This window comes from Vulpes vulpes, chromosome 10 (assembly GCF_048418805.1).
Source record: "Vulpes vulpes isolate BD-2025 chromosome 10, VulVul3, whole genome shotgun sequence".
Classification (NCBI taxonomy): domain Eukaryota; kingdom Metazoa; phylum Chordata; class Mammalia; order Carnivora; family Canidae; genus Vulpes; species Vulpes vulpes.
In genome coordinates this window covers 76,933,351-76,948,008 of record NC_132789.1, presented here as the reverse complement: position 1 = coordinate 76,948,008, position 14,658 = coordinate 76,933,351, and the positions used below count along the sequence as shown (strand labels likewise).

The 14,658-nt window shown below is 35.9% G+C and overlaps 1 protein-coding gene across 2 annotated transcripts in view; it reads right to left on the bottom strand.

The window, feature by feature from the left end:
- Positions 1-2,240: 2,240 nt before the first annotated feature.
- Positions 2,241-14,658, bottom strand: part of ACTR6 (actin related protein 6) — a 29,464-nt gene continuing 17,046 nt past the window's right edge. For both annotated transcript variants that reach the window (XM_026013053.2, XM_026013054.2), the window contains 5 exons: positions 13,352-13,450; positions 13,179-13,257; positions 7,144-7,315; positions 5,578-5,716; positions 2,241-2,955 (listed from right to left, as the gene is read on the bottom strand). In XM_026013053.2, the coding sequence (XP_025868838.1) occupies positions 2,826-2,955; positions 5,578-5,716; positions 7,144-7,315; positions 13,179-13,257; positions 13,352-13,450 (619 nt within the window). In that variant the 3' untranslated portion in view covers positions 2,241-2,825. The remainder of the gene's footprint in view (positions 2,956-5,577; positions 5,717-7,143; positions 7,316-13,178; positions 13,258-13,351; positions 13,451-14,658) is intronic.

Below are 14,658 nucleotides of genomic sequence, written 5' to 3'. Positions count from 1 at the left end.
GCCCCTACCCCTTCGCCTTCTCTCTCTCTCAGAGGGGGAAAAAAAGAGAAAAAAGATTTTCTAACTCAAATGCTGAGAGAAAACTTTTCTCCTTTCACAATGTATATACATGGAGAATGTTCAAAACTGAAAGGCATTCTTGAGACTTTCCTCCCTGGCCATCTTTCTGCCCTGTACCCAACGAGTGGACTTGGAGGTGTTTTTAGTAAGCAGTGAGGATATTCGCATTTTATGCGAAAGCTCATCTAAAGGCCTCTACTGGGAAGGCTAGGCTTGGTAGTGTCAGGTGGACAACAGAGCCTACGCTGGCAATGCGGGCTAGCTTCTTTCCTAGTCATCCCAGGGCTTGCTCAATTCTATTACATTCTGGGACACTTCCCTCAGCTTCTAGTCTTCAGTAGTGTCCATTCTGCTATCCAACCCATCAATTAAGCATAAATAATTCTATTTTTAATTTCTAGGATCTATTTGGTTTGAGAGAGAAAGCGTGTGCACACAAGCAGGGAGAGGGGAGGGATAGAGGGATAGGACCTATTTTGCTATGGTAACCTGTTGTGATAGATGCAATTACCTCATTAGTCTTTTGAGAATATTATAAAGTTTATTTTATTCCCTTAGGGGTTTGTTCTTGTTGGATTCATGTACCTCTTGTGGTGTTTTAAGTATCCCTCAAATGTTTAATGTTTGTTTTTTTTTCTTTCTTTTACAAATTCCCGTTTACCTGTTGATGAATTGAAGTTCTAATTATGGTGCCTTTCCTTGGCAGGAGGAAAGCTATGCTAAGTGCCCTACGGTCCTGCCCTGTCAGAATTTTTTCTAATGAGGTCTGAGCTCTTACCTTTTGCCTGAGATCAGTGCCACAATCAGCTGTTTCCTTCAAGATTTTTTTTTCTCTATGCCTTTAGTGGATGTAAATCTATTTTAGATGGTTAGGGAACCCTTACACTTCAACTCTTTCTGCTGAGCCTCAATTTCAAGAAAGTGAGTAGGGTTTGGCTGTTTCTAATTCATTTAATGGCTCCTCCGTGATTTCCTATTCTCTGTATTTGTCCTAAGATTAAAATATCCCTGGAATTGTTATGTCTTTGGTAGTTTTCTCCTGCCTTGACCTGGAACACAGGTTTTCTTGTTCTTGATTCTCTAACAATCTAATCTCACTTATTTTTCATCTTTGAGAAATTCCTCCACTTTTGTTCACCGATAGCACCCTTTGTGTTTCCAAGTCACTTAAGGATTTACTCTATCAAAATAGTGTGAACTATTTCATGCACACAGTATAGATTCTACTACAATGAACACCCCTGTGCCCACCATCCAACTTGAGAAATAATATATCACCACAATATAGTACTTAAGCTTTCCCGGTGTATTCATCCCTGATCTCATTTACTTTCCTCCCTTCTCCACTGGAAATATTTAAAGGGATTTGGGACATGAAGTAGGTGAACGTGATCGGTTTGCTATGCCAAGCCAAACACCACTGAATTAAAAATTTCAAAACCAAGACAGAAGAGTGTTTGAGAGGACTGTTCTATCATAATTACTCATTGGTGTAAATCCTAATACTTTATTGTCTTAAGGGGTATACAATGCATGGACAACACTGGAACATGTTATTTCGATGCATGCAATTTGCAATAAAAAAAAAAATTATGAACTCTAAAGTGCCTAAGTTCTCATTCCACGTTTAGTGGATTTTAAGACTGTTGGTCCAGTTTTGGGTTTTGGTTTTTGTTTTTCCTTTCAGATTATACAAAACTTTGTCCTGCTGATAAATTTCATTTTGCTTAGGATAGCCCAAATGAGTTTCTGCTGTTTGCAAGCAAAGAAGCCTACCTGCTCCATTCATTAATGTCATTGCCAGCTATTTCCTTAAACTGGAGGGTTTTTTTTGCACCCCTATATAAAAGTTTTTTTTTTTTAAGATTTATTTATTTATTCATGAGAGACACAGACTGAGAGAGAGAGGCAAAGACATAGGCAGAGGGGGAAGGAGAAGCAGGATCCTCACAGGGAGCCCAATGTGGGACTCCATCCCGGATTCTGGGATCACGACCTGAGCCGAAGGCAGGTGCCCAACCACTGAGCCACCCAGGCATCCCCTTATGTACGAGTTTTTAAAACCAAACTAACATTTGTTTCAAGAGTTTTTGACCAACCCTGAGTTAACTTCAAATTTCTTTTCATCCTAAAAAATGGTGTATTTTTGCGAAGGAAATAATCTATTTCTGCCAACACAGTACTAATCAAAAAGCACTTTAATAAACTGGCTTTAGTTTCCACTCTTTCCAACTTATTCTAAATAAAAAATAAATGTTAAACACAAATAAGATTAGTCTTCCCAACTTTAGTATTTACAAATAAAAATGACAATTTTTAGACGAAATACTTAGTTCTAAAAGAGAAACTGTATCAGTCAGAAAACACTTTTAGCCAATCCTTTGTACTCATCGTAACACAAAAAAGCACTCCAAGGAAAACTGACCAGCGAGACAGTTACATTTGTACTCTCAGATATAAAGAATTAAATTTAAAATGCATTCACTCTTCCATCTTCTAATGAAAGATAACCTATTCTCAGAAACAGTGTGAGCACTGTTATGGTAGTCTAACTCCTACATGAAAATATGAGCTGAGAAACAGTTTACTGGAATAACATAGCTAAGAAACCTTTGAAAATTAGCTGAGGATCAAAGTATTTTCTATAAGTTCAAGATCTTATCTTAGGATGAAAGGTAATACAGGTTCTTAATCTACTTTAAAAAGAACATTGAAATTAAACCTTTCAATCACAAACAGTCAAAACTTTTAATTCAGAATGTTTCTTAAATATCAAATTTCTCTTCACAGACACTATGTCCATTTTCTTCGTAATCTTCTCTTGTTACTACCATATCTTCAAAATCGTCATTCTCTGATATCAATTTTCCACCTTCCCAGGCATAAGTAATAGGGCTGAAAATAAAGTTAAAATAAGTGAACCCAGATGACTGCACAGAACTGACATGCCAGAAAACATTCATTAATAGCTAAAACATAGCAATCTCTACCCAACTTAATTTAACAGAGAATCACTTGTGAAAATAAGCATAAGCTTCATAGGAATAAGGTAAACTAAGAAAGAAAAGAACCTCAGCCACCAGTTTAACTAAGCGTTCTTTGTTTCCCCTATGCCCTGAATTTACAGACCCTCCACTTCTAATAATAAACAAGAATACAAAAGATCAAAAATGCATAAAATGAAAAATACTGTCATAACGGGATATAAATTCTGTATGTGGCAAAGATAGGTCATCTATTTTGCAGAGCAACTGATGAAATAACTATTCTCTCATTTATAGATTTGGAAAATGAGGTTCAGAGAGGTTAAGTGTGGGACTAGGATTTAACGCCAAACTATTTTTAGTCTGTGCTTTAGCTGCCACACTGCTATCTCTAATAAATGAAATGTTTACATGGTAGGACACAGTAAGTAAAATTTTGGCACACATAAAACATTTTGTTTGGTTTTATCTTCAACCAAGATTATACTTTATGTCTCAATTCTATTTCTACTGTTCCTCTCTCCCAAATCAGTTTAAAATCTGAAAAATGATGAAAAGTTAATGTTTTTCTTATTATATTCATTGTATTTCCTAACCTTTAAACATATATTTATTTACATATCTATATAACATATATACATATATAAAACAGATGTATAATAAAGATTTGCTGAATAAAAGAATAAAAACTATTTCTGATGATCTCCTGCCCTGTAATGTATACATGATTTGCATTTAAAATGAAGGAGGGATGCCTCAGCAGTTGAGCGTCTGCCTTCAGTTCAGGGGGTGATCCTGGGGTCCTGGGATCAAGTCCTGCATTAGGCTCCCTGCATGGAGCCTACTTCTTCCACTGCCTGTGTCTCTGCCTCTCTCTCTGTCTCTCTCATGAATAAATAAAATCTTTTAAAAAATAAATAAATAAATAAAATGCAGGAGGGGCGCCTGGGTGACTCAGTTGGTTAAGCATCTGCCTTTGGCTCAGGTTATGATCTAAGGGTCTTGGGACTAGTTCTGCATCAAGTCCCTGCTCAGCAGGGAGCCTGCTTCTCCCTCTCCTCATGCTCTTGCTATCTGTTTCTTTCTTGAAAAAGTAATATCTTTAAAAATAAAATAAAATGAAAAATAAAAAACGTGTAGGGGAAACAAAGCAAAAAAAAAAAAAAATGTGTGGGATGGGATGCCTGGGTGGCTCAGTGATTGAGCATATGCCTTCGGCTCAGGGCATGATCCCAGAGTCCTGGGATCAAGTCTTGTATCAGGCTCCTTGAGTGGAGCCTGCTTCTCCCTCTGCCTGTGTCTCTGCCTCTATTTCTCTCTGTCTCTCTCATGAATAAATAAATAAAATCTTAAAAAAAAAAATGTGTGGGGGATAAAGAAACATGGTGGAAAAAATAAAAATAAAATAAACACATAGGATAAAAATCCAGTATGCTTCGGGCAGCCCCGGTGGCACAGCAGTTTAGCGCTGCCTGCAGCCCGGGGTGTGATCCTGGAGACCCAGGATCGAGTCCCACATCAGGCTTCCTGCATGGAGCCTGCTTCTCCCTCTGCCTGTGTCTCTGCCTCTCTCTTCACTCTCTCTGAATGAATAAGTGGATAAATCTTTAAAAAAAAAAAAAACCCAGTATGCTTCATATTCTATAAAGTACATAAAAATTAATACTGATAAAAATCATTCCAATGCCCAACAATTGTTTATTCTTTAATCTAATACCTATAAATTAAGTGAGCAGCAGATGAGGGCCTTCTATTTACTGCTATTGATTTAGAAAAATTCTACTTTACCTTTAAAAGGAAACTCTAAAAACTAAGAGTCAGGTATATGGGGGGGGCACCTGGGTGGCTTAATTGGTTAGGTGTCTAACTCTTGATTTGGACTCAGATCATGTTCTCAGGGTTGTGGGATTGAGCTCCGTGTTGGGCTCAGTGCTGGGTATGGAGCCTGCTTAAGATCCTCTCTCTCCTCCCTTTGCCCCCTCCCCAATGCATACGCACGCTCTCTCTCTCTCTCATTCTCTCTCAAAAAAAGCCAGATATAGGGGGTCTTATTTGCAACTCTGCCACTTGAGACTGGGACAGCGGCAAGGGGTGCTATTTAAACATATATTTGAAAAAATAAAAATAAATAAAAATAAACATATATTTGGTAAGAGACATGTATTTGCTCCTGACTGCACATGAAGAGAACTAGGTTTTAGCCTGGTCACTTACTGTAAGGCCTGTGCCAAGTTATGAGCCCTTGTTTTTTTATTTACAAAGTAAAAATGCTGAACAGGATGTGGCCTTGCTACGCTTCTTCCCCAGGAACTACACTCATCATCTCAGCATCAAGCTGTCATAGCCCATTGAAATGTCAGGCTTATCATTTTAATTATTGAGAAAGGGAAACTGAGGATTCCAAAGGTGAAATAAACCTGCCAGAACCAGGCTTTAAACTCAAGTCTACCTACTGACAGTTGTTTTTTTTTCTGACCGTTTTATCTACAAAACGACTTCCATGTTTTATTTCTAAAAGTAAGCCAACACTTACTTTTCAGGCAGCACAACTGAAACATCGTAATCTGTTGGAGTGAGACATCGAACTTCTGAGTAAACCCTGTCTCTAAATCCCGGGAAAAGGGAATTTCCTCCTGTCAAAACAATGTTCTTAAAAAAATGCGGCTGCATTTCTTTAAGAGGAAAAAAAGAAGAAAAGGCATCAGAAAACCTGTTTACTTATCTTTCCAGAAAGACAGAGATGAGGGCTTAGACAAGGACAATCAGTTATAGTTATAGTTATGGGAAAACATGTTAATTGTTTAATAACCATAAAAATTATTTATAACTTGTAAGATTCTATAATGAAGTTAAGTTTACACAAATTGGCCTACTAAACAGTGAAACATGACCTCATAGATCTTTAAAAGAAAGGCTAAGGTGAAGAGGGAGGTGAACTGCTGACTACTTACATATACATGTAAGCTAATATGTAAATGAGTAACTTTCTAGCAGCAGATGTTTGATAATTATGGAGGAGGTATTTTTTTTTTCCTAAAATGGAGGAGGTATTTCTGTAGGCTGAGATTGTGAACTAAGGTAAAGCTAAAAATGAAGGCCTTTAAGGCATTTTAACGTGGAAGCCCAAACTTCCATGTTGTCTCACTTCGACAGATATATTCATTGTGCAACATTTACATTTGATAGTGAAAAATACTCATTATCCATAAGCATAAAGGATCTTATATTCTACACTTACGGTTACATGATGGGTGCCATATGGTTAGTTGGTATTAAAAGCCATGGGGAAATCTATGAGGAATTAATACATAATGGCCACCCCACATAATGCTTCCTTTCACAAAACAGGCACAAAGTTCCCTTACTTTGACACTGAGTCTCATGATATTAAAGCAGTGTAGTTTAAAATGCTGTAAAACACTACCTGCAACTTTATATAAACTGTGAAATTAATGAGACATTAATACAAAAATAGTTGTGAAATAACTACATTATGTGATTTTCTCTTCTTTCTCTCTTTTTTTTTTTTTAAAGGGAGGAAAGGACATTGTAAGTGGTGGTAGATTTTCTCCAATGCCTAGACTGTTCCTTATGAAGTAGGAAGACACTTTCAAGATATAAAAGTACTAACACTCTAGAAAATTACTTAGGTGAATCCTGTTTCAGGAGAACACACACATCACTAAGAAGCACCATACTTCAGCCTTATTTACATCCTGTACATTAGTCCAAATAAAATTGAGAGGATAAACCAGTCCCATCAATAGCTACAAACCAGCACTTTGTTAAATTATAAATTTCTATTTTGTGGAAATTTGAGTCAAAACCTTTCTAAAACAGATACAGCAATCTAATAGTCATGAAGAGATTAATTTCCTCAAGTTTAAATAGACTATAATAACTTTCCCATATCAAATTTCTAATCTAGGACCAATAAAGAATTATTCAAGTGCACTATGAGATCTGGAAATCTCTGCAAATAAAACAGGCTTGCCACTTGCCCAAAATTACTTAGAAAACTCAGATGATTTCTCTATAGTTTATAGAGCTTATGATGTTTTTAGAAACATTATTACCATGCAATACTTTATTCATGTACCTTCAGGTAAGTTCTGAATTGAATAAACAATAGCTTCTGGAATACCCATTTCTTGAATGCCTATATCAGAAGGATTAAAGAGTATTTCTGGAACAGCAAATCTCTCATTGGCCAGACGAAGAATTTGTTCTCCAGATTTATATTTTCCACTTAACACCATCTCTTCCCTTGGCTTAAAAAAAATAAAAATAAAAAAGTTTAAGCTACATTATCTAGTCCATACGAATAACATTTAGCAATATGTTATTATTAATATATTAACCATATTCTTGGGAGTTTCATTCAGGATTTTCTTTTTATTTTTTCAGGATTTTCAAAAGTTAGAAAAATGTGGCCTTTTCTGTTGCCTAAACCATACGAATAAATAATTGCTCACTCTAATGCAGCTGTTCCCAAAAAGACGATCTGGCCTTATTCCACACATTTTTAAAGAGAGAGGAGAATAGATGAGAGGAAACTTCTTAACCTGCCTATAATAACAGACTGATTTCAGTTCCTAGGGAACAAAAAACATACTCTAAAAAACATTTAGTATGTCTTAATGCTACCATCACTACTACTTACTTTCACTCTCCTATGTATGCATGCATATGTGTGTTTATTTTTAAGTAAGCTCTATGCCCAACATGAGGCTTGAGCTCACGACCCAGGATCAAAAGTTGCACTCTATGGACTGAGTCAACCAAATGTCCCTATTTTCTTATTCTAGATGTTTACTGGACCCTGTGGCTATATTCTATCAGGACTTCCCCTTTCTCTTGTACAAAAAAACTAAATATTTAAATTCATTTATTCAATCTTCAAAAATCAATTTTGAAATCCATGGACTTTATCAATGAAATTTTGTTACTTATTTTCTGCTGAGCTGTATCCCTGAAGGGGCCGGAAAAAAAAATCTACAATATTCTACATCATTAAAATAATTGCCCTTTCAATTTTACTGAGAACCATCAGTTCTTCCAGATTTGGTTATAAACATTCATTTCCATTTATATATGCAATTTTCCTCCTGAGACAAGGTATTACCCAATCTTTTATATAAGTATAAAATACTTAAAATATATGAAAATATTAATTATAAAAGAATAATATGAAAGAATATTATACATCCCTTAATATAGTCAGTCATCTATTCTCTGTTCAGATTTCTGCTTCCTCAAAGAGGCTTTTTCTGACTTCAAATAAAAATTCCCTCCATAGGGCAGCCGTGGTGGCTCAGCAGTTTAGCGCTGCCTTCAGCCCAGGGCGTGATCCTGGAGACCCGGGATCGAGTCCCACATCAGGCTCCCTGTGTAGAGCCTGCTTCTCCCTCTGCCTATGTCTCTGCCTCTCTCTCTCTCTCTCTCTGTATCTAATAAATAAATTAACTCTTAAAAAAAAAAAGTTCCCTCCATTATTCTCCACTATTGCTCTATATTATCCTTCATAGTCTATATTGTTCACCATATGTCCACTACCTAGCACATAATGAGTATTCAATAAATTCCTAAATAATAGCATCCTAGTTAACAATGTGCCATTTATTGTATTAGGCATTTTATATACATTATCCTTCTGAACTCTCACATAACCCTGTAAGGTAGGCATATTTTCCTCTTATGATGTAATCAGTTTTGGCAAGATTACATGACTTGCTCAAGATCATTCATCTAATAACCAAAAGAACTTCTAATATATATTTCTTCCACTACATTGCCTCTCTTAACCTGGATATAATTCTGAATTCTATCATTTGGAATTTGGGAATTCCAAGTTCGAAACATTACTCTTAAATAAGAACACTCAAAAATTATATAACTTTCAGGATCCCTGGGTGGCGCAGCGGTTTAGCGCCTGCCTTTGGCCCAGGGCGCGATCCTGGAGACCCGGGATCGAATCCCGCGTCGGGCTCCCGGTGCATGGAGCCTGTTTCTCTCTATGCCCCCCCCCCTCTCTGACTATCATAAATAAATTTTTTTAAAAATTAAAAAAAAATAAAAAAATTATATAATTTTCCAAAAAAATTATATAATTTTCATTATACTTTAGGAAGAACAAGGAAAACTCAAATCACTTTTCAACTCAATAAACTTCTGTTAAAGTAGCAAAAAGTATTATCCTCAAGTATTCTTCCTTCTTAGGCAGTAAGGAAAATATTTTCTATAAATTTATAAATTCACTTAAAAGTGATATTAGCTTGAGTTTAAAGGCTATAACTCATTTTGTCAATACTCTAAGTTGGAACAGATGCAGACTTTGGAGAAATTCAGTTGACAAAACATAAGATTATGTAGTCCTTTCCCCAGATTTTATAAAAGAGAATCAAGTGACTGTCCCAGAATCAAATATCTAAACTAGGGGAGAGAGCCAGAACTAGGTATCCTAGGTATCCTTGTTGGATGTTGGCTCTAAAGCCATTATTCATCAATATGCAATGTGGAACTACAAGTAGTTTCTGTTTTAAGGGTAAAACTCCAAAAAGATTTTTTTAGACATAGACAAAAGAAGGAATATATAAGGTCTATTGGGAGTTGCTACTTTAGTCAACGTGGGGTAGGCCATGATTACTATACAGCCTCATAAATTTTGTTCTAATACTGTAAATGAAATACTCAGTTTACATTTTACAATGGCTCTGCAGAAACTGTTAATGTCATTAATTATGAGCCAGATTTTCTCAATTTAAGTCCAATCAAGTACACTACACTTTAGTATGCATTTCCTTTCCAATAAGAGATAATACTGGAATTCGTATCAGTTGTAATCAGTAACAATATTATAGGCTTATTATTGTTATTGTTACTATCATAAGTACTAGAAAATGAAGGTTGTATCTTTTCACAATTATTTAAAAATATTCTTGAATAAACTATCAAAGTTCAAGTTTTAACAATATCCTAAGTATAAGGGTTCTCAAATAATTATAATTTTTTTCATTTTATGTAGTTATTGTTTTTCTAATTTCATAAACATATATCAGCTTTCATCAAAGTTGTTGTATATCAGGCAACAATGAAGTTAATCAAGTACTAATTCAAAACAACATATTTTAGGATAAATTCTAACATATACTAAATGAAATTGTTTCTAAATCTTAAAATCATTAAAATATACACAATTTTTTGTTTGTTTTTTTAGTCTTTTTTTTCAATATACACATGATTTAACATGTACAGGTAGCCCCTTGAACATGGGTTTGAACTACATGGGTCCACTTATATGCAGATTTTCTTTACAACACAGTACTGTAGATATATTTTCTTTTTCTTATGACTTTTTTAAAAAAAGATTTTATTTATTTATTTGAGAAAAAGAGAGCAAGAGCAAGGAGGAAGGGTGGAAGGAGAGGGACAAACAGACTCCATGGGACTTAATCCCAGGACCTGGGATCACAACCTGAGCTGAAGGCAGATGCTAACTGACTGAGCCACCCAGGCACTCTCTTATGACTTTCTAAACAACATTTTTTCCCTAGCTTACTTTATTATATGAATATATATCGTATATAATGCATGTAACATACAAAATATGTGTTAATAAACTTTCTGTTATTAGTAAAGCTTCCAGTCATCAGTAGGCTAGTAGTAGTTAAGTTTTTTGTGGGGATGGGGTGTTAAGCTATATGCAGATTTTCAATTGCATGGGGCAGGGCGACGCCAGTTGGTACCCCTAACTCCTACATTGTTCAAGGATTAACTATACTTACCAATGATAAATCTTTTTTTTTTTAAGAAATTTTTATTTATTTATTTATTTTTAAATTTTTATTTATGATAGTCAACAGAGAGAGAGAGAGAGGCAGAGACACAGGCAGAGGGAGAAGCAGGCTCCAAGCACCGGGAGCCTGACGTGGGATTCGATCCCGGGTCTCCAGGATCGTGCCCTGGGCCAAAGGCAGGCGCCAAACCGCTGCGCCACCCAGGGATCCCTATCAATGATAAATCTTAACATTAATCGGCAAAGTAAAGATTAAACTATTATTTTTAAAATAAAAACTCAATGTAACATTCCATCATCTGGCAAAAGTCCAGGCCAACTGACTATCCAGTCTACCGATAACAATGAGTCTACACTAAGTTAATGAAGCTTAACCTATAACCAGATACTGAGCTCAAAGCCAAAGGCCAATAAAAGAGCTATGTGGCTTCTGCCTTTTTTCTCCAAAGATATGAGTAAAACAAAGTTTACTTGGAGGAATGATCACTTCTCTACTGGCTCACTATGTAAGGTGAAGGGACATGAACTGAGAATATAGATACCGATTATTTTTCAAGTGCCCTGGGTGATACCAATGATCGTTCAGGTTTAGAGAAATTGGGAATTACTGAGACTTTACTCAGGGCCCATCCCTGTGAAATACGTATTACTTTACCACCATTAACTCTATAAAATGCTATCAATTATCCATAAGGTGTTTTATATAACTGGAATGTTTTAATGAGCAATAATATATGAAGATGGTATTATCTATGTATTTGCAGTTTTCACTGTCCTGTAAAGAAAAAATGTACTTTCAATATTCTAAGGAGGACTTGGGCTTTCAGTTTATTACAGGCAACCTGATCTCTTCATCTGTCCCAACTCCCACTTTTCAAAGCCAGCCTAGGTCCTCCCACAAGTACCTGTCTCTAAGAATATCACAAAGTGATTTCAATTTTACAAGGCCTCCTTAGAATTCTGATTTGTATTTTTACCTCAATAGTATATCCAAAAATTTTTTAAATTTCAGGCATATAAAGAAATATAATTGGTGCCTGGATGGCTCAGTTGGTTAAGCGTCTGCCTTTGGTTCAGGTCATGATTCCAGGATCCAGGATCAGCAAGTTCTGCTTCTCCCTCTCCCTTTGCCTGCCACTCCCCCTGCTTGTGCGCTCTCTCTCTCTGTCAAATAATTAAATAAAATCTTTTAAAAAATTATAAAAGTACAAAACCCAAGTATCTATCAACTTGTTTGATAAAACTTATAACTTTAACAACTCCCCTTTTTAATTTGGTGTTATCATTCACATACAGTTTCATCCTTTTACTTCTTGCGTATGTATTTCTAAGTAACATAAGTTATTCCACACATCCTGAAACTGTACAGATCTTACTAAATCTTCCTTAAAGACATCATAATGTTGGGATGCCTGTGTGGCTCAGCAGCTGAGCATCTGGCTTCAGCTCAGCGCGTGATCCGGTCCCGGGATCGAGTCCCACATTGGGCTCCCCATGAGAAGCCTGCTTCTCCCTTTGTCTGTTATCTCTGCCTCTCTCTGTGTCTTTCATGAATAAATATTTTTTAAAAAGACATCATAATGTCTTAGATGTTTTAGCCAAACATGTTTCTGTGTAGCTCTATTTCACTTTCACAATTGCTTCTTTTATAATATAATATATGTCAAAATGTATTTATTTTCCTCCATTAGGAGATATTTGGGCGCTTCTCAATTTTTCACTTTTTATACTGCAATGAATGATATCATTAACATTTCCTTATGGAAACATGCTTACATTTTTGACCAAAGATTTTTAATTTCCCAATAGTCCTCCATTAAGCCAGCTAAAAGGGCAAACTTCACATTTACTCAAACAGAATTAAGTTTATCTGAGTGATCAAAAATAAAAGGAGAAATTATTTTGACATCTAAGATAAACTGCTTCTCAATACTTTGAAAGTGTGCTGGATTTTGTCCTTTTCAACTACATCTGATCATATCAGACCAAACAAGTAAAATTCAGCCATGTCAGCTCTGTTAATAATTTTCACAACTGGCAAATAACCAACTTCCAACTGGATTTAAACTAATTCCTTAGAAAATAGAAAAGGGGTTAACTGGAATATAAATAATGATACTATCTAACACCAGATTTTTCCCAGATTCTATCACAGCTGATGCTTCTTTCTCTAAATAACTTTAATAAGATATTTATTAATCATTTATACACTTGTGTCAGAGAAAAGGCCAGCAGAAGGCTATCAACTCTGTAAGACTCTACCAAACCCAGCTAGATGTTTTTCAAATCTGACTGAGATGATCTCTTCAAGCAATGCCATTGAGGATTCTTTACATTACCTTACAAAAGCCCTTTTTAATTGTACTGAAGTCAGGCAAAACATAGTCTATCATTACAGTATTTTCTTCCCCTTTCAACCTGGAAAACAAAATAGAGACTTGTGAGATAATTAACTATGCATAATATCACCCACCAATCAACTTTCTAATTCTTAGATTATGGTTATACATACTTTGCAATATCCATATCTCTATAAAAATCCTGAGACACATAGCATACATCTTCTTTCACTTGATTAATTACATGTGTTTCATCCATAACATGAAGCTGCCTAAACAGAAATAAATACTGTAAAATTTGAAATCGAAAAACGTTAAGTATAATTTACAACTGTTTAAAATATTTTTTCTGGAATTAAATCTTTGGATAATTTTTTTAAATATTAAATTTTTGAATGTGTAAAATATTTTCAACTTCATAGAATAATCACACTTCCATTTTATTTAATCTCCACATTATCTCTCTGAGGTCAACTATTAGTCCAGCTTGCAGAAAGAAACTGAAAACGAAGGCTTTAAGTTAGGTAATGTTTATCCAGTTAGCAACTTCCCTCCAACCATTCTGAATAGAATCTTGCTAAAATGACTTGACTCTGCACTTTCTTTTCTAATTATTATTATTATTATTTTTAAAGATTTTGTTTATTTACTCATGAGAGACACAGAGAGAGAGAAGCAGAGACGGAGACAGAAGGAGAAGCAGGCTCCATGCAGGGAGCCTGACGGTGGACTCGATCCCAGGACTCCAGGACCATGCCCTGGGCCGAAGGCAGGCGCTAAACCGCTGAGCCACCCAGGGATCTCCCTCTTTTCTAATTACAGTAGTGAGTCAGCACACAGTACCTGGTACCACGGTAGATGCTTAATAAATATTTGATGAGTGAACCTAAGAAACACAGGCTTAATGAAGAAAACAAAGATACTTTAAGAAACAAAACTGAATGGGCAGCCCCGGTGGCTCAGTGGTTTGGCGCCGTCTTCAGCCCAGGGTGTGATCCTGGAGACCCAGGATCTAGTCCCACATCGGGCTCTCTGCATGGGGCCTGCTTCTCCCTCTGCCTGTGTCTCTGCGCCTCTCTCTCTGTCTCTCATGAATAAATAAATAAAACCTTAAAAAAAAATAAAGAAAAGAAACAAAACTGAAGAAAACACAAATGGAAAGATATTCCATGCTCATGGCTGAGAACAATTCGTGTTATTAAAATGTCCAAAGCAATCTACAGATTCAGTGTAATCCCTACCAAAATACCAACAATATTTTTCAGAGAACTGGGCCAAATAATCCTAAAATTAATACGAATAACAAAAGACTCTGAATAGCCAAAGCAATCTTGAAAAAGAACAAAGTTGGAGGTATCATAATCCCAGATTTCAAGATAGACTATGAAGCTATAGTCATCAAAAACAGTATAGTTGGGATCCCTGGGTGGCGCAGCGGTTTGGCGCCTGCCTTTGGCCCAGGGCGCAATCCTGGAGAAGC